The following is a 21,977-nucleotide window of genomic DNA, read 5'->3' as shown; positions in this document are numbered from 1 at the left end:
ATTTGAGTGAGTTATCATAAGGTTCCACAAGGAGCATCTTTGCATTTCACAACAAAAAGGGAAAATACAAAAGAATAGCATTTCTAGCTGATTAGTGGAATAACTATAAAGTCCTATTTTAACAGCAAAGTTTAACCACCATAGATATTTAAAAAGGAATGACTGTTTGCAGCAGAATTGTGAGGGAGGCTGGGGATCAATTCAGATTCCAAATAGGCTACAAACTTCCAATCCTGCCCAAGCAACCAGAACTTTAATAAGTAGCTATGTAGCGGACAGCAGCACTCCATACTTGGCTTTCAATCTCCTTGGCACAGACCCCCACCACTCTTACCCTTACGCATATCAGGCCCTTGGCAGCAAGAATGGGCTTTGTCTGCTGTAGCACAATCCCACACCAAACAAATGACTTTAGTGTCAAATTCCAGTTATATTGAACATGGAACAGCGTAAAACAACTCTGAGCAGTTACAATGCTCAGAAGCTGTGTACTGTAGACGGTCCTTATTTTATATGTTCACCTACGGTGATGATACAGTAAAACTCTTGGTATCCAGCACCTACAGGGATTGATAGATGCTGGATAAGTGAGTTTTCAGGTTGCTTGAGACTCACTCTTACAATACATAATACACCTCCATTAAGAATAAACAGTTTAAAAGACAAAAATTATACTGTACAAACTTCACTTGAAAGAATATATAAACCATAGAACATTTTATTTTCATTCACATTCTTTGAAAACATTTAACCATTGCAGGGTCCTCCCCCTCCATGGACCTGCTTAAAAGACAAACAATAACATCATAATTAAACCCACCCCTCCCCCAAGTTTACAGATAAAGCTTTACTAATAAAGGTAGTGACTCTTACTAAGCGGGGATAAGGAGACACTGAGAGTCACCCCAAAGGTGAATGGCATCAACCAGCTCTTCAGCCTGGGCGACACTATTTTATTCAAACATAACTTTATTCAGACAGCTGCTATGAGCAAAGCAATGCACTGCACTGGCTGAAAATTTGCTCCCATCTAAAGGTTTATGTGTTACTTCAGAGAACATTTACTTTTACCATTTTAAGCTTCTATTCATATTTTTAAAATTATTTATTTTTTGCCAGTTGCTTGGATTCCAGACAGTATTTATGCCATGATCAATGACATGGTTGAAATTATAATCACAGGAGACTAAGGAAATTTTTCTTTCTGCCAATTAAAAGTCAAGATGATTAAATCTGGTCAGGGAATTAAATTGAGATTTAAATTCTAAACTGTACTAGTGAACTCCCTCCTGTTTTAATGGTAGCTTCTGGGTATTGGAAATCTGCAAATATTATTCCATGGGACTAAACCTGATAATTTTTGAAATAACCAACATTAAATTTCAGTTGCAAGGCTGAATCCGAATTTGGGGATTGGTTTGATTTACATTCAAGAGCAAGGAAAATATTTGCATAATATATCATCTTATTTATAAAAAAAACTGTTTTCACCCTTAAATTTGATCAATTTGTTGTATCTCTTATGAAATAAACTAATTTCTATACCTTTTCTCTCCTCATCAAACCTGTAGATTTCTGTTTTTTAATTTTCTCCATTGAAACATTTACATGATTAATTTTAAGTTGTATCTCACTGTCAACCATTAACTTCCAACGATAAAATGCAGTTTATTTCCATCACATAATTACTCAGCATGTAATCATGATCATGTATTTTATTTTCTTTTGTCCTTTTGACACTCAGTAGCAGTGACGAGACCTCGATATGACTTCTCATGTCAGCACAAGACACGATGAACTGCTAGAGCTGCAAGGAGGTCACTTTGCTTACTTCAGACAGCATAGTGGACTTGGTGTACCTTATCCAAAGTACAGAGCGGTACATAACCGAGCACTGAAACGCGAAAAGTAACTGCTGTCACGCGGAGAATGTGTCCTGGAAGGTGTGACTGTTAATTATTATCAGTGCCAAATTCTGTTGAAACACTTCTCTTTTTGTGCACAGTGCTGTGAACAAAGTGGGTTCCAGAGGAACAGGTTACAAAAAAAAAATCAAAATGCACCCAGATATACTTAAGAGCACTCAGGACAACTACACTTCTAAGAACAAAGAGCTTCAGAATTTTATGTTCTCAAATAATGAGCAAAATAGATGTCTTGAAGCTTCAGGGAATATATTGTAACTACTGTTTATAAATAGTAAGGTCTTTGTTGAAGGCTCCCCAAGACCATCTCGATCACAAGTACGGTACTTTGATTCCTTTATCCGTGCCAGTAATGGGACATGCACTGGGGAACGATACCAATAGGAGTATATGGCCATTTTCTGTTTAAGGCTATAGATTTGAGATAAAAATGAAATATTTCATGATTTTGAAATCACATCAACATTTAACTGTATTAAGGCTGAGCCTTTTTTTTTTAAATCAATCAGATATAGGTGTCAGGAAGTGCTTACAAACCTTTTGAACCTGCTTTATTGAACATTTTATGTTCTCCAAACCATGACCAGATGTTCATTTTTTTTTAAAACTTCAGATATTTACATCTAATCTATACAGTTAAATCAGGGATGGCCAACATTTTAATTTTTAGTTTAGACATACAATGAGGTAACAGGCCATTTCGGCCCAAGAGTCGGTGCCGCCCATTTAACCTACACCCCCCCCGCTACATACACATGGCCTGTTACCGTGCTACATGTCTAAATTAAAATGCTGTCCACTCTAAAAGAAGGAATGTTTGCCTTGGGAAACTTTATTGCTATTAGTTGAGTATCTGGCAGGCCCCTTCAAAAAGCTCAAATCAAGAACTGAATTGCTGCAGAACAAATATAAGCTGATAAACTATAACCACATTCACCATATGCGGGGGATATTATTGCCTTTAGCCACATGGCCTTCATGCTCCAGATATAGTGGAGTGGTCCTCAGACCGATGCCTACTTTGAACTTTTTTTTTTACAAGACAGTTATTTGTAGGTATTTTGATATCATTTTTAATTTGTCTTGAGAGAAAACGTGCTGTATATGTTTTTCTTTTTAAAGGTGGTTAACATAGTTTGAAGGGAAAAGTGAGTAGAAAATCCCAGATGTTTTATTTAAAAAATGCTGCTCATTTTTTTTTTCTGTTAATATGTTTGTCCATATTGTATAGATTGAAAGCAAAGGCTTCCACTATTTTACCTGAAGAATATTTGGTTATGATTTCTTCCCCAAAAGATTTGAAAATGAAATGCTTTCTCACAGTGAATTGTACAGTGAATTCCTTAATGTACATATTGTAGGTTTTTAAATAAACGTAGATTAAATGGGTGTAGTGACCTGAAATTGAGTTTTGCCTAGAATATTTTAATTCTTGATGAGAATTTTGTTGGACTAGTATAATTTCTTGATCCATTAAAGGTATTTCATATGTTAGTACAGTCATGTTGTAAAAAAGTTATTTTATTTTAAAGCACAAGATAACCATTAATGTCCAATTATGACCAAAATCACTTGTTGCTATCATTCCTGGAATATTAAATGAGAACACTTTGCTTCTTACTTTACTGACAATGCAATCCTCAAGAGAAAGGAAGTGGGACATTGGAATGTTGAAGAGCCTAGCTGACAACACCTAAATGGCTGACAGGAAGTCTGCAACTGCCTCTCAGGAAATTACACACCCATACATTTCGATCATTTTGTCAGTGGAATCAATTGAAGTAAAAAGTAAATGTTGTCACATTAATAGTTCACAGGGTCTAAAAAATTTCAGGGAAGATGATGGAATACACATTCCTTAAAATATTAAGGGATTATGGCAGTACGATAGTTTGGTAGGATTAACTGGGTGGCATGGTTAGCACAATACTGTTACAATGCCTGCAATCAGGACTAGGGTTCATATCCTGCGTTGTCTGGGAGTTTCCTCCCACCCCTGAAAATGGACCAGGGATTCTAGGTTAAATAGGTGCTATTGAGCTGAAAGGGCCTGTCACGTTTAAGTTTTAAAAATTTAGAAAGACAAAACTGGTTCATGGGGCTATATTCCCTCCTTTTTCTATTCCTATACATCCATGATTTTCACTGTGTGGAACCTCGAGTGAAATTTTCTCTGTAAATGTTACTGCTTCTGAAGTACTTATAGTCTGTAAATAACTTCATTATTTCAGTTCGAAAGCACAAATAGGGTACACAGTAACCTAACACTATGATGTCTCATGTCCATAGATGATTTGCAATAAGTGATCAGAACAGCAAAACAGTCAATTCTTATGGCCTGAGCACATTGGCCAATCAACATATGGTTTTTAAATGGCCCAAAGAAGCCAACGATTTTCTCACGCACAACTACATAACTACAAGTTAACAATTCCAGTGCAACATAGAATTGACCTACCTGTTATTTTCCTTCGATACTGGCAGACAGAGATGGGATAAAATTCCAAGCATTTAAACTAGGAATCTGCTTCATTTTAAGATAAGAACTACTGCAAGAGGAAGATAAATTGTTTCAGGTAATTTACATTTCATGACAGTAAACTAAATGTTCAATTGTATTGTGAAAAGTTATTTTTTTTTAATCTTTGTCAATGATAAGAGACGTACACATTTACATTGTTTTGCATATTCAGACTTCATTTACAGGTACTCCCCAACTTGTGACCTATGCAAATTACACCCAACTGCACACAAGGCCAATTATACAAAAGAAAAAATATAAAATTTACATGGTTTATGCAGTATTTGACAAATAAAAAGAGAAACAGGGCATGTAAGAGCCAAAAATGTACATACTTACCTTGTTAGTCAGCATCCCGGGGTCTACTGGCAAGGCGCGGCCATCTTGATTCCTGTGAGAGTTGGAATTTGGTTGGTGCAAGAGTTAAGGGCACTGAACTCGGGGAGTACCTGTACACTCAACCATCAGGTCAGAATGCCTTCATTAATATGGTGCTGGAGAACATATTCAAGGTGAGGAGATTTAACAGGTAGGATCTAAGAAAATCCTGGGAGTAACATTTCAGTGATACTGCTTAAACATGTCAATTCGACTTCCCAGAAATATTTGCAAAATGACACCCATTTGTTACAAAATACTTTTATTCGTGTTGGGAGGCGAAAAAAGCAAAAGATCTACATACAATGAAATACAAACAGAAAAATGCAGTAAATGCTTTATACAAATATAACAAAGGACGACACATCTTAATTTTACTCTCACAAAATATAGTGTCCCTTAAAAAAGTTTATAAAACATGGAAAACTTAAAGCACAATACAGCTTCCTTCGCCCACAAAATTGTGCCGAACATGTCCCTACCCTAGAAATTATAGGCTTTCCCATAGCCCTCTATTTTTCTAACTTTTGTACCTATCCAAAAGTCTCTTAAAGGATCCTAGCGTATCAGCCTATACTACTGGAAGTTTTGGCCCAAATGCTACGGTACCTCCTTCCAGGTGGCAGAAGTTATTTGCCTTCCGCAGGCATTGTGTGTAGTAGATGTCCAGCATGGTAGGAAGAGAGACCCCAATAATCTTCTCCACTGACTCCACTAAGTAATTACATCACCTCTTGGCTCCTAAATTCAATTCCACGATTAATGAAGACCAATACACTGTATGCCTTCTTAACCACAGAATCAACCTACGCAGCTGAAATAACTTGGTTAATTACTTAATCAATGAAGTTCAGTCATATAGGCAAACTAGGCAAAACCAGGCAGGGGTAACAGATTTCTTCACTGAAGAACACAAGTTCATCAAATGATTTAGAACAGGGCTTGGTCAGTTTTCTGTAATATATTCATAAATTTAAAACATCTTAATTAAATTTTCAACTTGCTGTGATGGGCTGTATTAGGGCAATACATGATAATACTTGTTTTAAGATTGTACTACCCAAAATGTATTTTAGATCATTTATTTTATCAGTTTGATTATTGTTGTGAATTCTAAAATGTTCAGTTTTTCTAAAACCTGTAAATATTAGTAAGATTATGTAGAAATGAGATTAAGCAACTGAAATCCATAGAATAAATCATTTTCTCATCTACAAAATACATACACAGGGTATTATAATTCCCAAACAAGCAAATTCTACAAATTTCATCTCATGTACATAATATCTGGCTACCTACGGTTTAGCCTTATTTAGAGCATCAGATTTAAGAAAAGAGACATCGCCTGTAAAGAAGATACAGAGATTTGAGAGAGAAATGAATACACTACCACCTTAAGTTATCTGTTATTAAGGGATGACTTAAGGTGGTATGTGAGTGGAAAAAGGTTGAGAACCATTGGACTTGAGAAGCTGGGGTTATTCTCATTGCAGCATCAGAAAATAAAAGTGTTAGAGATGTTTGAAATCTCAAGTTCAGCTGCAATAAATATACCTTTCAGCCAACTGGTGTTCATGGCTAAGAGGTGATTCTGAAGGATGAAATATTATTTTCATGAGATGGTAGGATTAAGGGCAGAAGGAGGGACAGATTCATCATCTTACAAAATAAGTAATTTTGGTGACCAGAAGTGTTCTGCAGGGATCAGTTCTGGGACCTCTGATATTTTTTTTGTAATAAATGACTTGGATGATGAAGTGGAAGAGTGGGTTAGTAAGTTTTCAGATGACATGAAGGTTGGTAGTACTGTGGATAGTGTGCAGGATTGGCAGATAAAGTTTAACCCAAAAAAGTTTAAAATAGTTCATTCTGGTAGATCAAATTTGAAAGCAGAATATTAATAGGAGGATTCCGAGTAGTGTGAACAGAGATCTTGGGGTGTGGTGAATCTCTGCTGAGCTGTCAGTCCCCCTCTTGCCTAGCCTTGCCTTACTGACATTGGCCATGTATTGTCCCTCCCATTAAAGACACTCCCCTTGGGTATAACTGCGTATGCACCCATTGTCTTTCATTGTCCGTGTCCATAGCACACTCAAAGCTGCCATACAGGTGGATACTGTGGTAGAGAAGGCGTATGGTATGCTATACTTCATTAACCGTGGGAATGAATTCAAGAACCACAAAATATTGCGGCTATACAAGATCCTAGTTAGACCCCATTTGGAATATTGTGTTCAGTTCTGGTCACATTACAGGAAGGGGCAAAGGAGATTTACAAGGATGCTGCTTGGATTGGAGTATGCCTCAAGAGGATAGGCCATGAGCTTGGTCTTTTCTTGGAGTGATTGAGGACGAGAGGCCTTTTCCCAGGGCCAAAATAGCTAACTTGAGAGAACATAGTTTTAAGGTGCTTGGGAGTAGGTCCTGGGGTTGGGGTATGAATAAGTTTTTCCCTCACAAAAAGTGGTGGGTGCATGGTATGTGCTGCAAACAATGGTGGTGGAGGCAGATACAATAGGATCTTTTAAGAGACTATTGGATAGATACATAGAAATGAGAAAAATGAAGGGTTATACAGTCAAGAAATTCTAGGCAGTTCTATACGTTATTAGTTTGGCACAATGCTGTGGGCTGAAGGGCTTGTACTGTAGATTTCTAATGTTAAAATTTTTTTAAAAGGCAAAACTTAGTTAAAATAGTAAATGAATCTAAGAATATTTGTCATTTTCTGTTTAAAATTTAATGCAATTCAATTAACTTTCAATCCAACACTTTTTAGGCTGATGCAACTGGAGAGTTAAATTTGTTGCATACATAACCCCTTTTCACACTGGATGACCAGTAGATTGACCATTCAGTAGTTTTTGCCTTTCACACTGTAAACTGTAAACCAATTCACACTCATCACAAAGCATCCTGGGTATAGGTCATTCTATCCTCCACCAGCGATGTCTAAGTGACACATCAAGAGATGATGAACCTGCCCTAAATCCTGATCAATGTATTATCATCTTGAATTTAAATATAATTAAGCATTATGTACAGCACAGAATGAACCCTTCAGCCCTTGTTGTGCCGACCTTTATAAATTTATAAAGGACTGTGGGAAAGTCCAAGCGGCAAGAGCACACAATTTATAAAGACTGTAGGAAAGAACAGTGGCGGACCTACCCTCTCAGAATTCTGTATGCATGGAGCACTCATGGAGGGGTTTCTCTGCCACATGGAATTCTGGGGGGCAGGTCCATCTCTCTCTTCCGCTGCAACTTTCCCATGGTCCTTTATAAAGTATTGAATAGGTTGGCAAAATTTATACCTTTTTAATCTTTTGTTTCTTTCACATTTTTGCACACACGTTTCTTTATCCCAGGATACCCTATGTGCCTTTCATACTAGGCTAATTGGCTGGTAGGTGTCATCAACCTATCTCGGTTGTGACATCCCCGGCGTGATTTGTAGCCTGTGTGCCAATAAGGAGCTTTCACCCTGGACCCTTAACCAGTAGATTAGCCGTCAATTACTGGGACAAGGTGCCAGTGTATAAGGGGCTAACGAAATGACTGATGTCTCAGCGCATTAAGTAGCCAGACTTCATGGGCATGACAGCTAAATTAGTTCTGAATGTTTATTCTCTGACTACAGGAGTGTTTTAAAAATTATTCCCAGAGTCAATTGCTTTTGTGTTTTAACCTTACCACCCAGATAGCTGACACCATGTATTTTTGATTTTCTTCAAGAAGGAGAAAACATCCCAAGACGGATTTCTCAAAATTTGATGTTGAGTTAGAGATCTGACTGCACCTTCAAGAAGTAATTTGCTGCAACTCTGGTAGTCAGTGATCTTCCAAATTGATCACCTGTAAAAGAAAGTCAAAGTTAGTTTTTGGAAAATATATATACAGATTTTCCATCATTCAGTTTGTATTTAATGGGGTAAATAGTCATTGCAAAAAAATTAATATGCAAACAGGTTTCTGAAATATTAAGTAAGCATACTTGGATAATTTGTACACGGTCAAAAAAGTCTCTACATCATCCCAATATAAAACTTTGTCAGAATGGTAGTCGGTACTAAAACTGGGTTGGATCTATGCTTTATAAATATGTAGCACTAGACAAGCAAATAACAGCAGAAATTAGTTACTGAATCTGCATTTATGTTGAAAACATCAATGCAGTTAAAAAATCTAATTCAACCTATTATTTCAATATGTAAAAAATTACATTTTGGATTGAAGTTAAATTTATTGCAATGTTCCTGGCATAGCAGACCACACCAGCTGAATGAGCATTTTTTTTTTCTAAATCTTGTCCTTGCTAATACATTTATATAAAAATCAGATTATAAAATCTGAATGAAAAATATTTCACAACAATCAAAAAGAGCCAACTAAAACTTGTAAAAATTTTAAATTTAATTTTTTAAAAATTAAAAAATACAGCATGGTGACAGGTCATTTCTGCAACAAGTCCAATTACACCAAGTTGACATATAACCCCAAGTATGTTTCAAACAATGGGAGGAAGCCCACGTAGACACGGGGAGAACACAAATTCCTTACAGACAGTGCAGGATTTGAACTCGATCCCCATCACTGGTGGTGTAAAAGCACTGTGCTAACTGTGCCATCCTTTGTGACTGACAAACCAATTGACCTTTTCAAGCAGTGGATAATATTATTAATAATGAGTTTAAAAAGGTTAAAATGGTATACATAGTCCCTTTTGATGGAACTTTGTAAATCAAGGCTCATGGTAATGAGACAAATTATTAATCTAGTTAAAAAAGTGGCTAAATATGGCTTTGTTTTGAGACTACAACTATTCACTTCATTTGCAACTACCACATCCCAAATGTCAGAGAGAAAGATGGAAAGCATTATGCCTTTCCAATACTGAAATTATGCACTTTAAACTCAAGGACAGAAGAGCTCAAGGTTTTAAAAAATTATCAATAGACGACAGTAATGGGCCCTTTAGACACCAGCCTGCACAACCATATACTCCCATGTGAACAATTAACCTTCTAACCTCATAGGTCTTTGAAATTTAAGCGATGAAGTGTTAAACAATCTAAAAAAAATTTGTGAATTTTTATGTACACCTCAGAAAAGAGAAAATAATCCAGCAGGCTAATAAAACAGTGGATTATATAGAGAGAAAATTAATTCAAAGGAATAGAAGCAATCTACTACCAGATCTGGAATACCAAACAGTCTAGGCTTCTCATCCAAATATGTTTTTTTTTAAATTCTTTGTCCAAATGTGAGGAAAGATTTACACAAACCTGGATAACATTTCCAGGAAGTTATAAATTTAAGGTTATAAAAAGAGTTGTACTTCATGAGGTGTTCAACTTAGGCCCTGTAAAGTCAGAGGGATGATAAAGATCCCATTACACATTTATAAATAGGTCTAGGATGTGTCATTCCTGATAAATTTAAGGGCAAAATGGAAGTTGGCAGTGAAGTTAATTATTTGTTGAGTCCTGCAGATACAATAGGCCGTTCTCAATGTAGCAAAGGAAGAATTAGAAAGTGGAAGCAAGAAGGATTGGAATAAACCACTTCACTTACACAAATGACAAAAAGGCAAGTGTAGCTGAGGCTGGCTAGTCCCTGGATCCGGAGCAAATAGGAGGAATCCGAGAAGTTACAGACAAGTTCTACCAAGAGGATATGAGTGTTAGCAGAGGAAGATTGAATGGCTTTGCATTCAAGAAAGAAGCGGAAGGCCCGAGGCCTTCTTGATGGGAAATAAATGTATATAGGGATTGCACATCCATGGTGAGGATGAGGGGTGGAGGCCAGAGAATTGGAATTCTTTAAAGAGGTAGAAAGTGTCTGATGTCAGAACATCATTCAAGAGGGCGAACCCTCTCAAGGGCCCTGACAGTGTACCTGGCAGGGTAATGAAAATCTGTGCCAAACAACTAGCCGGAGTGTTCACAGACATTTTCAACCTCTCATTACTGACACTATTGGTTTCTATCTGCTTTAAAAGGCCATCAATCATCCCCAGTGCCCAAGAAGAGTAGTGGGAGCTGCCTCAACAACCAACATTACAGTGATGAAATGCATCAAGAGATTGGTCATGGTCAGAATTAACACATACCAGCAGTAAGTCTGAACCCGCTGCAATTTGTCTATTATCACAACTGCTCCATAAGCGGACACAATATCACTGGCTCTCCACTCAGCTTTGGATCACCTCAAAAATAGTAAAGCTCACACACAGACTACGGCTAGGCCTTCAACACCATTATTCCCTCAGTGTAGCTCCAAATCATGGGCCTTTGCACACCCATCTACCCCCAAACTGGATCCTTGACTTCCTCATCAGAAGACCACAGTCAGTAAGAATTGGAAACAATGTCTCCTCCATACTATCAACACAGCCACATCTCAAGGATGCGTGGTTAACCCACTGCTCTACTCACTTTACACCCATGACTGTGTGATCAGGCACAATTCCAATGCTAATACAAGTTTGTTGATGACACCACGGTGGTTGGCAGAATCACAAACAGCACTGAGGAGGGAGATAGATCAGCTCGTTGAGTGGCACGTCACGCCAACAACCTTGCGCTCGAAGTTAGCAAAACCAAGGAGCTGATTGTGGACCTCAGGAGGAAGTCAAAAGGACACAACCCAGTCTTCATTGAGGCCTCAGCAGTGAAGAAGGTCAAGAACTTCAAATTCCTGGGTGTCAATATCTCTGAGGATCTGTCCTGGAGCCTCCATGTCGATGCAATCACGAAGGCAGATCGCCAGCGGCTATACTTTGTGAGGCATTTGAGAAGATTCGATAGGTCATCGAAGACTCTTGAAAACTTCTACATGTATACTGTGGAGAGAACTCTGGCTGGTTGTATTACCGTCTGGTATGGAGGTGTCTGGTTCAATGCACAGGACAAGAAAAACCTCCAGAGGGTTGTTAACTCGGCTTCAGTCCACCGAGGATATCTACAAGTGGCAGTGTCTTAAAGCAGCCTCCATCCTCGAACCACTACCCAGGCCATGCCCTCTTCACTCTGCTATCATTGGGAAAAGGGTATAGAAGCCTAAAGACATGCATTCAGTAGCACAAGGGCAGCTTCTTCCTGGCTGCCATCAGATTTATGTATTATTAATGAACCAAAGATATCACTTTGACTATTTGTGCACTATTTTTTATTTATTTTTGCTGCCACAAAACAAATGTTCTGACTTGTTCATGACAATAAATTCTGATTCTGAGTGTAAGGGGTGTCTCGATGCATTGGAAGGGACTGGATGAGGGAGATGCTGAGGTTCTGGAAGACCACTTCAATTTGTCTATTATAAGGAACAACATCCAATAGTCTAGAAAGTCTGTCAATTCTATATTATTAGAGTTTTATTGCCCTTTCTGCCTCCTTATTATACGAAAACTATTTCAACCTGAATTATAGATAATTACTCAAGAGTAATTTGTGCAAAACACTTCTGAATATTTCTCAGAGGTATGCAAAATCCACAATACATTATTTGCAAAGACATTTGGGAACTATTACCTTTTAACATTACTAAAAGTCAATTTCTTGGGCTGAGCCCCATTCTGGATAGTTGAAGTTGTACTTGAATTCAAATGCTTCACAGAAGTAACTGAAAGAAATAGAAAAGGAAATTAGAATTGGGGTAGCTACTGCAAATTTTTCTCTCGCCTTCCACACTGAAGTCATTGATTTTGATTACCAAACATATACAATATCTTAGAGCTTTACATTTTACTAGAAATCATGAAAAAATAATTTTCAATGTAGCTAGTAATATGAAGCAAAAATTTCAAAACATTTATACTCCCAAATAAGTTAAAATCCAATTCCTTGTTAAAACAACTGAATGAAGAAATTATTCAAACCCTTACCTGCAGTTTGAAATTGCTTTTCTGATCCCTTCCCTTTAAGCCGCTCTGAAGTGCCTCTTTCGAAATTGATCCTAGAACGAGCAGATAAGTTCGATCCAAGTTGTAAACGATTTCCAGGAAGAATTGGCTTGTCTGATATTTCTCCTGAACTACTCTTCACTGTGCTAGCAGCTCGGTTAGTATTTGCAAGTAGTTTAACATTTGCAGCACTGGTGGATTTAAAAGGGGCTGAAGGTATCTTCCTCTCCAACACCATTGGAGGTTTTCCTTTGTTTGGTTTGCTGTGCACGACAACACTTCTTCCAAAATCTCTTCTAAGATTAACTGGATTGTTTAGTGATACACCTGTATTTTAAAAAAAACATAATTCTTCCATATCGACTGGACAATTAGAAAAAAAATTAATTGACTTTTAATGTTTTTTTTGCAAAATAGTCAAGAAAACACAATTTAAAGGCAACCATGAATGAAGAGACTCCAAAATGACAGTTGCAGAATGCTTCATAGGTCTAATTAAATTTAAGATGCTGATATGAATATCAATTATTTCTGAAGCACACAAAACAATGTAATATAGCAGTTTCATGAGTACTAACCTCTAGATTGTTTTATGTCCTTTGCAGAATGCAAAGATAAATTCTTTTTACAAGAATATTCATAAGGCTTTGATGAAGATAATGCATGCATGTTTCCTTTTCTATTTAAACCTGATGGAAGCTTCAAACCTGATGGCCTGGAAAGCACGGATTGCTACAAAAACAAAAGTATGTGCATATGAGTAATTAAAAAAGCAAAAGCAAACAAAAAAGTGTATTCTTTTCAATCAATAAAGTATATTGTCATAAAACAATAACAGGACAGAGATGCATTAAAATAAAAAAATCATGGAAAGCGAACTGAAGTGCAAATCATTTTTCTAACTGCAAGACACAGGTGACAAATCTGACAGAAGGATTATGTTAGCAATTCTATTGATGAGCAGTGTCTATTCAAATCCGTCCTATCAAAATGTATTATTCAAAACTAATAGTGAAATATAGCACCTTCATAACCGCAGCTTGCTTGCTGTCTGCAGATAGGTTACCTTCCTTTGCTTTCATTGGTTTTTCAGAGGTTATTTTTTTGGATTCACTGGTCGACTCAATTCTGCAGATGGTTTGCAATCCATCATCAGGACATGCTTGTGCGTTCTTATGGATTGGACAGCTTTCATTCATAACCTGAAGATCCACAGAAGGAAGTAGAGCTTTATTTGGACTATCTAACACAAAGTAAGTGTCTCTTCTTGGACTTCGAGGGCTCTTTTTCCACATTCTTTCATCTTGCAGAAGCCTGATTTTAGCCTTGGATTCTTTTTCTGATTTTGAATCGCCACCATAACCTCTGCTTTCTTTAGTCTGTTTTTTGGCATTTTCCTTTTCCTTCAAAGCACATTTTTCAAATTGATTTGCCAGCCAGTTTGCTTCCTTCATTATATCTACCAGCTTCTCGGCACTGAGAGGACTCCACTTTAGTACACCTTCATTTGTTTTCTGCTGGCTTCCATTATAGCTGTTCACATCAATTCCCTTAGCGACACACCTTTCAGATCTCCTGATTGGACCAACGAAGACTTCCTCGACATCATTTTCAAGCAATGATTCTTGGCTGTAGGAAAAAAAAAACGGTCTGAATACAGGACATACCATCTAATGCAGAACAACTTCATTTTCAGGAATTGAAAAAAAATCCCTTCATCACAAAACTTTTAAATGTCCTACAATTCTTTAATTTACTGAGATTGACATCCATACACAAGCACAACAGAAATTAACAAACAAATTCAAGGTAAGAAAGTCAAAATCCGACAATAAAATGTCGGTAAAGCAAAAAAAAAAAATCAGAAAATGCTAAACCTAGTTTAAACATTTCCAGTTTCCAACGAAGACAACTAAAATATTTTCTTTTTTATATTGGCAGAACTACCTGGCATTTGTTTCTTACATTCTCATTTTCTTGACTTGTGATCAAACTTGCCCAACCCCCTCCCCCCCAGAAGTTGCATTACCTATAAGTTTCTGCTATTCTCACTCTTAAGCATTTTTTTCAGACATTTGGTGCTTTTGAATTGTATGCAACTTAATAAAGGGAAAATTAAGAGGATTTTCCACGGCATCATTCAGAAAATTCAAGCTTGGGGTAAAAGTTTGAATTGCAGAAAGTGCAATTCTGAAGGGAAAACTTGCAACTTAAAAATAAAAATCATGAGTGAACATGGTTCATGTGCACATATTTTCTTCCAATTTTCAATGAGAATGAAAAGGTCTCCTACTGAAAGAGAAAGATGTAGAAAATTACACGAGATGACAGCAGACATGGGAGTAAAATAAATACTTTCACAACAAATTTAACCCTTTGAACTCTGTGTCCCGGTTTTCAGGGACTGATTTGATACCCAGCCACCAGCTGGTTCTTACTGGTATTCATGCTGTAGTTTACCCATGGACCCAGTCTGGAGTATAAGAGTCCAAAGGGTTAATTTGTTTCAGATATGATGTGATCAACTATCAGACAAATTTTACTCCCAAACAATATGCTTGGCATCAAATACTGCCCACCTCCCTCAAATACTGCCTGCTTCCATCAACTTATGAAAGTCAACTTACCTTTCTGCTGGAAAACTAATCCCAAAATCAAATTTTTCTTCAGTTATGAACTTAACATCTGGAAAAGAAAAATAACCAATTATTTTTAGGTGACAAAATTTCTTGAAATAACAGGCACAGGAGTTTCAGAATCTGTACAAGAGTCAACATTTTTCTATTGGGAACATGAAGAAATATTTTGACTTTCATTACGAACAACATTTAAATAACCATAATAACATTAAACTTGAAAACCAATTTTGGATTAATGGAATCCAGATGCAAACACTCCCACCTGCAGGTTTCCCGATTCATTCTGATTTGGGAAGACAAACAGTTGATTCATCCTTTTAAAATCCAAATCCTAAAACAATCCAATTATAATTCAATTATCAGCTGAAAAAATTCAGTAGTTTGAACTTTCTCAAAAACAGAGGTGAGTAATAAAAGCAGGCCTGGCTGGTAACCCCAAATATTGTCAATGAACAAAGAAAATTCTGTTTAACACCAGTCACTGTTCTTGTACCAACCATCTACCCAAACTGTTGAAAACCAATCATCTACAAAGAGCACGCAAATGAAATGACTCAACAAGTTATTGGTGAACTGTGGAGAAAACTATTGACATGGGGAGTCACGGAGCTGTGCCACACAAGAACAGGCCTTTCTGCTTAACTCATCCATGATGAGCAAGGTTGCCCATCTAAGATAGTCCCCTTTACCTGTGTTTGGTCTATCTTCAAAAATTTTCCTATCTATATACTTCCTCAAATGACTTCTACATGTAATGGTTGTTGTAATCTACCACATACTACCCAGTGTGTTTGTGGGGGGGGGAAAAGAAAGAGTTGCCCCTCAAATACCCTATCTATCCTGGGATACAGACTGCAACTATAAACATTATCTACACCCTTGAAGACTCATAGACAGTAAAACAAAATGTAAAAGTACAATAAAATACAATTATAAATATAAGTACATGCAAGACATATTAGACCTCTCCTTACAACTCAATCCCTCCAGTCCTAGCAACATAACTACAAATCTTTTTTTGCATCCTTTTCAGTGCAATGACATTCTTCCAAAGTTAGGCAAACAAAGTGCACACAGTATTCCAAATGAGGCCTTACTAACTGTAACATGGCATTCCAACTCCTGTACTCAATCCCCTGACCAAAGAAATATTCACGTGTAAAATAATGTTGCCTCTACTTTGTTCTTACTGCTCCCACCCTGTAGCTCTACATTCGGTGCTGTTTTTTTTTTACTGCTACACCATTGTGAGTTGACTAACACCACTGCTCACAAAAAAAACTATTTCATTGTATCTCGGTACACGACATTGAAAGAAAGCATGCCAAACACTTCCCTCACCATTCTACTTATCTGTGTCACCCCTTTCAGAGAACTATGAACCTGTACAACCAAGTCTTCAAGACACTTCCCAGGTGCCAACTATTGCAAGTTCTGTCCTTTATCCCCCATTTTTCTAATGGCATGGTAATGCAAATTAAATCAACAGCAGAACTCCAAATGGCAATCTCCTACTTCAAAGATAAATGTATAGAAAACAAATTTAAACATACAATATTAGTAGTACAAGACTGATTCTATTCCACCCTGCTTCCCATTTCTCAATACAGGGCTATTACAGGTCCCTAAACTTTTATCCAAGATTCTGAAAAACAGCAACCTCCAAAAACCAGCAATTTTTTAGTCAATGTCATCTACTCATCAAAGATGGAATTTGGTCCCAAACGTGACCCTCACTCAACTCCTGTGTATTTTGTCACATTCCGCGTCGCTAGTTAGTGGTATCATTACTTTATAAGTATGCCACCCATTGAGCATAACTTCATTCAACTCATGTTGGAATATCCTTCTTTATAAGTGCCTCCTAATTGCTGTATACTGACACCTGTATACAGTTGGGCCGGCAGCAGCTTAATGCTGGATCAATGGTTGTCATCGTTACCCATAATTCCCCCACGTAGCTTAAACCGCTTTGCCAGCGCCAGATCAAGGAAACTGAGAAGGGCAAGAGGGGGGAAGGGGGAGCAATAGTGGGGGGAATATAGACGGCAGTGTGACTCAGGTTGGGGGAAGACAGCAGTGCAACTCGGGCGGGCAGGCAAAGGAGAGAGACGAAAGCGTGACTCACGCGGGCATAAAATTTTAAAATCCAGAAGATTCCAAACAATTACAATCCCGGATAAAAGGTTGGACAAGTGTATTTGCAAGATCAGCACTAATTTATCAGTACTGATGACCCCCATGTTATGGCCATACAGGTTATGGACATCCACCCTTACAGAATTCACAAATCACCACATAAAAATTCTGGATATGGACCAAAATTTGCTTTAAGAATAAAAATGCAAGAGAAACAAATTTGGTTTATTGTTGTTGTTGTTGCCATTTACTGCATTATCTGTTCATGTCATGAAATGCAAGTTATTTTTGAGGTGCAAGTTCATTTTGTTGTTTAGTAGTCTTTCTCTCCCCCTCCCCACCAAGTTTTCCCGTATCTGTTCTCAAGATGTACAATGCATGGCCAGCAAGCTTAAGTGCAAATTCTCAACCTAAACCAAGGATGGAAAATCAAGTCTCAAAAGGTTGCAGTGAACAAAGAGGGAGTCCTCAGGTCATACAGCATTCATTTTGAGCCAGCGAGTGGTATCACATAATAAAACATAATAATTTCTCTGCTTGGATACTGCCTGACCTACTGAGTTCCTCCAGTGTATCTTTGTTTATTCATGATTACAGCATCTGCTGGTCTTGTGGTTGACAAAAGCTGTAGGTGCTGGAATCTGAAAAAAGTGACAAGTAGAATCTCTGTTCTTCATTTATTTGTTCAGTTTACAACATAGAACCATAGAAAATTACAATACAGGTCCTTTGAGCCTTCTAGTTTGTGCCAAGCTGTTGTATTGCCTTGTCCCACTGACCTGTACCCAGTGCAAATCCCTCCATACCTCACCCATCCATGAAGCTGTCCAAATTCTTCTTGAATTGAGCCCACGTTCACCAATTCACCTAGAGCTCATTCGACACTCCCACCACTTTGTGTGGAAAAGGTTTGCCCTAAACTTTTCCCTTAACCGATGTCCTCTCGTTTGTATCTCATCAGTGGAAAAAGTCTACCTACATTTACTTTGTACCTCTCATAATTTTAAACACCTCTATTAAATCTCCCCTCATTCTTCTAAGTTCAAAGGAATAACCTTTCCCTGCAACTCAGTTCCTCAAGTCCGGACAACACCCAAGTAAATCTTTCCACTATTTCAATCTTAATGAGGTCTTTCAACATCTGCAGCTGTTTTATATCCTCAAAAGCAACAGTTTGCTTTTGGTCATTTAAGAAATACGCTTTGGAAACTAACAAGGCAATTTCTATTTTTCTATTCTTCTCCCCCAACCCAAACCTCCCTTGAACTAGTACCTGTGATACCATTATAGTTGAGAAAACATTTGTATTCGCACAAGCAACAGACAAGTTCCCAGAGGAGTGCAGAGTAGCCAATGGCGTTACCTTGTTGAAGAGGAGAAATAGAGACATTACAGGAAAATGTAGGTTGGTGAGACACATCACTGGTAGGGAAGCCGTTGGAGAGAGTAATGGAGAACAGGATTTACACATATTTTGAAAGGTATAGCCTGATTAGCGACAGCATGGCTTTGTGCAGGGCAGGTCATCGTGTTCTCCAAACTCAATCGAGTAGTTTTTAAAGGAGTCGATGAAGGTGACTGGTGAGGGAAAGGCAGTGGATTTTGTCAATATGAATAAAAATGTATAGAATCCATGCTGAACTGACATTTTGGATTCAGAATTTTCTCGTCCATAAAAGACAGAATTATGGAGGAAGGATGTCATTCTGGCAAGGACACCAGGTAGACAGGTGGTTTTGTAAGTTTGTAGGTGACACAAATATTGATAAGAGTTGTGAATAGTGTACACTGCTATCAAAGGATACAATAAAGATCAATTACAGATACAGTTAGAGAAATGATAGATCAAGTTCATTTTGAACAAGTGTGCTATGTAGAACCTTGGAAAGTAAAATATAGTTAATGACCTTTAACAACATTGATGAATAGAGAGATCTAGAGGTCTAAGTCCATAGCTCCTTGAAAATAGAAAAAATGGTAAAAATTATATATGGCATTATTGCCTTCATTGGAAAGGGTATGGAAATTAAAGAAAGTTGTATTGCAGCTAGACAAAATTTTGGTTTGACTGCATGTGAAGGATTGTTGTGCAATTCTGGTCACCCCGTTACAGGAAGAATGTGAAACCTTTGGAAAGGATACTATAAGGAAAGGTTGGACAAAGTTGGGCCATTTTATCTCGAGTAGCAAAACCAAGAAAAAAACCTGAAAGTGGTTATAAATTATGAGAAGCATAGGCAGGTAGATAGTCAGAACACTATCCAGTCCTCATTGAGGGCTCAGTAGTGAAAAGGATCAAGAACTTCAAATTCCTGTGTGTCAACACCTCCGAGGATCTGTCCTGGAGCCTCCACGTTGATGCAATCACAAAGGCGGCTCGCCAGCGGCTATCCTTTGTGAAGTGAGGCGGGTCGGTATGTCACCGAAGACTCTCGCAAACTTCTACAGGTGTACCATGAATTATCATCAACTCTCAGGACAAGAATAAACGCCAGAGGGTTGTTAACTCGGCCTGCAACATCAGAGGCACCGGACTTCCCTCCATCGAGGGCATCGACACGAGGCGGTGTCTTAAAAAAGCAGCCTCTAACCTCAAAAGACTTCCACCATCCAGGCCCTCTTCAATCGGCTAACATCAAGGAAAAAGGTCCAGAACCCTAAAGACAAGCACTTGGACAGCTTCTTCCCTGCTGTCATCAGATTCCTGAATAATCAATGAACCATGGACATTGCCTTTCTTTTCATTCACCATTATTAGCGTTTAACAGTGATGTTGCGAGATGGTTGTAATATGAATGTTTGCATTGTGACGCTGCCACAAAAACCCCTGAACTTCATGACTTGTTCATGCCAATAAATTTTGATCTTTTTCCTCCATAACAAAAATCCGACATTTATTTAAAGATGAGGGGTATAAAGTTTAATAGATGAACATAGGTTTTCCTTCTCACAAGAGTGGTAGCTGCCTGGTACATATTACCTTTTGTACTTGACTTTTACCCTCTCTGCTGGAAAGATATGACAGTATCATTTAATGGACTTTGAGATAAACTTTAGATATGCAGGGAATGAAGGGACAAAGATCATAAAAGATTTAGTTTAATTTGGCCCCATGCTTGGTCCAGACATCATGGGCAGACAGTCCTGTCTCTGTGCTGCATTGTTCCACATCTGTGAAGACAAATGCCACTTATAATGAGATTCAATGGGAAATTTCATTTCACGTTACGAAAACAGTGACGAGGACAGTTTTCTGGAACTCAACAATGGTGTCTTGCATGGAATCTGTCATTTGCACTCTCTTAATCATTCCAATGGGTATCAGTTAGACTGCTTTCTGCTCCCAAGGTTCTAGAAACTCCAAGATTCAACGATTAAACTTTGCTGCTGTAACCACATTTAAATAAAATTGCAGAGATAATTCTACATGGACAACACTTAAGAATGGTATAAGATGCATTGATGAACATCAAGAGTACACCAAACTAACAAATAATAAATGACATTAGAGGGACAAATAATGCTAGTTTGTACTGTCTGTATTTACAACAGTAGTATAATTTTCGTCATGCCACAAAATTATATCGTTATGTTTTAATTGATTGGACCTTTAATACAGTATTGATTCCTTTCACAATTCAAGAGTCTACACATAAAGGAATGCTATTCCTTTATGCTATTCAACGTCTATACCAAGTGGCTCTCAGAACAAAATTGTTCATTTTTAATAAAGTTAAAAAATTAAATGATAAAACTAGAATTAAAAAAATTAACCATGGAATACACGTCTACATCCTCGTTTCCTCCATGTAAAATGCTCATTAACATAGCAGTTCCAATTGCAAAACAAAATGCCTAGCATTGCAAAATAAACAAAGAGATAAAAAGAAATTTTGAGCAGGTGAAAACAGATTAAAAGAAACAGAGTTTAAATTAAGACCAAAAAAGATGAATATTAAAGAATTTAATTTAGACACAATAGCAAACTCTTTTGGCCCATGAGCCTGTGTCGATCAATTATACCCAATTGACCTATAATCCTGATACGTTTTAAATGGTGAAAGGAAACTCATGGTGAGAATGTACAAACTCCTTACAGAGAGTGCCGGATTCATATCCCGAATACTGGCACTGAAACAGCATTGTGCTAACTGGGTAGATTGAAATTTTTAAATGTAAAGCAAGGGAAAACCAGTGGCCAATAGTACAGGGATAATAAACAAGGGAAAATGTTGGCAAGGACAAAAACAATTAAAAAAAAAAAGATTCAGTTAGTATTGAGTTGAGGAAATGACATAGTTGAAGATTTCAGTAGATCGGACGAGACTGGGGGAGATTATGGTGTTGTAGAGATGGAGGCAAAGAATATTTTGTATTGGAATCAGAAACAGGTTTGAGAATTGAAACTGATACTGTGACAGTAAATTGCATGCTTCAGCATAAGACAGTAAATATACAGTTACCATCAGT

The 21,977-nt window shown here is 37.5% G+C and overlaps 2 protein-coding genes across 6 annotated transcripts in view; one reads left to right on the top strand and one right to left on the bottom strand.

Moving 5' to 3' along the window:
* Nucleotides 1-4,639, top strand: part of celsr2 (cadherin, EGF LAG seven-pass G-type receptor 2) — a 278,596-nt gene extending 273,957 nt beyond the window's left edge. For 2 of the 5 annotated variants that reach the window (XM_069941787.1, XM_069941785.1), the window contains exon 35: nucleotides 1,745-3,546. In XM_069941787.1, coding sequence (XP_069797888.1) covers nucleotides 1,745-1,769 — 25 coding nt within the window. In that variant the 3' untranslated portion in view covers nucleotides 1,770-3,546. Of the gene's footprint in view, nucleotides 1-1,744; nucleotides 3,547-4,409 lie in introns of those variants that run through there. The other 3 variants (XR_011358468.1, XR_011358469.1, XM_069941786.1) reach the window with 3 other exon arrangements.
* Nucleotides 4,640-5,069: 430 nt separating this feature from the next.
* LOC138765087 (G2 and S phase-expressed protein 1-like) overlaps nucleotides 5,070-21,977 on the bottom strand; it is a 26,912-nt gene continuing 10,004 nt past the window's right edge. The window contains exons 3-8 of the mRNA XM_069941790.1: nucleotides 15,357-15,414; nucleotides 13,755-14,358; nucleotides 13,308-13,461; nucleotides 12,712-13,056; nucleotides 12,359-12,449; nucleotides 5,070-8,681 (exon numbers count right to left, since the gene is read on the bottom strand). Coding sequence (XP_069797891.1) covers nucleotides 8,678-8,681; nucleotides 12,359-12,449; nucleotides 12,712-13,056; nucleotides 13,308-13,461; nucleotides 13,755-14,183 — 1,023 coding nt within the window. The 5' untranslated portion in view covers nucleotides 14,184-14,358; nucleotides 15,357-15,414 and the 3' untranslated portion in view covers nucleotides 5,070-8,677. The remainder of the gene's footprint in view (nucleotides 8,682-12,358; nucleotides 12,450-12,711; nucleotides 13,057-13,307; nucleotides 13,462-13,754; nucleotides 14,359-15,356; nucleotides 15,415-21,977) is intronic.

Source organism: Narcine bancroftii, chromosome 5, assembly GCF_036971445.1.
Source record: "Narcine bancroftii isolate sNarBan1 chromosome 5, sNarBan1.hap1, whole genome shotgun sequence".
NCBI classification, from domain to species: domain Eukaryota; kingdom Metazoa; phylum Chordata; class Chondrichthyes; order Torpediniformes; family Narcinidae; genus Narcine; species Narcine bancroftii.
The sequence above is the reverse complement of the archived record's forward strand: the minus strand, read 5'-3'. Positions and strand labels throughout refer to the sequence as shown.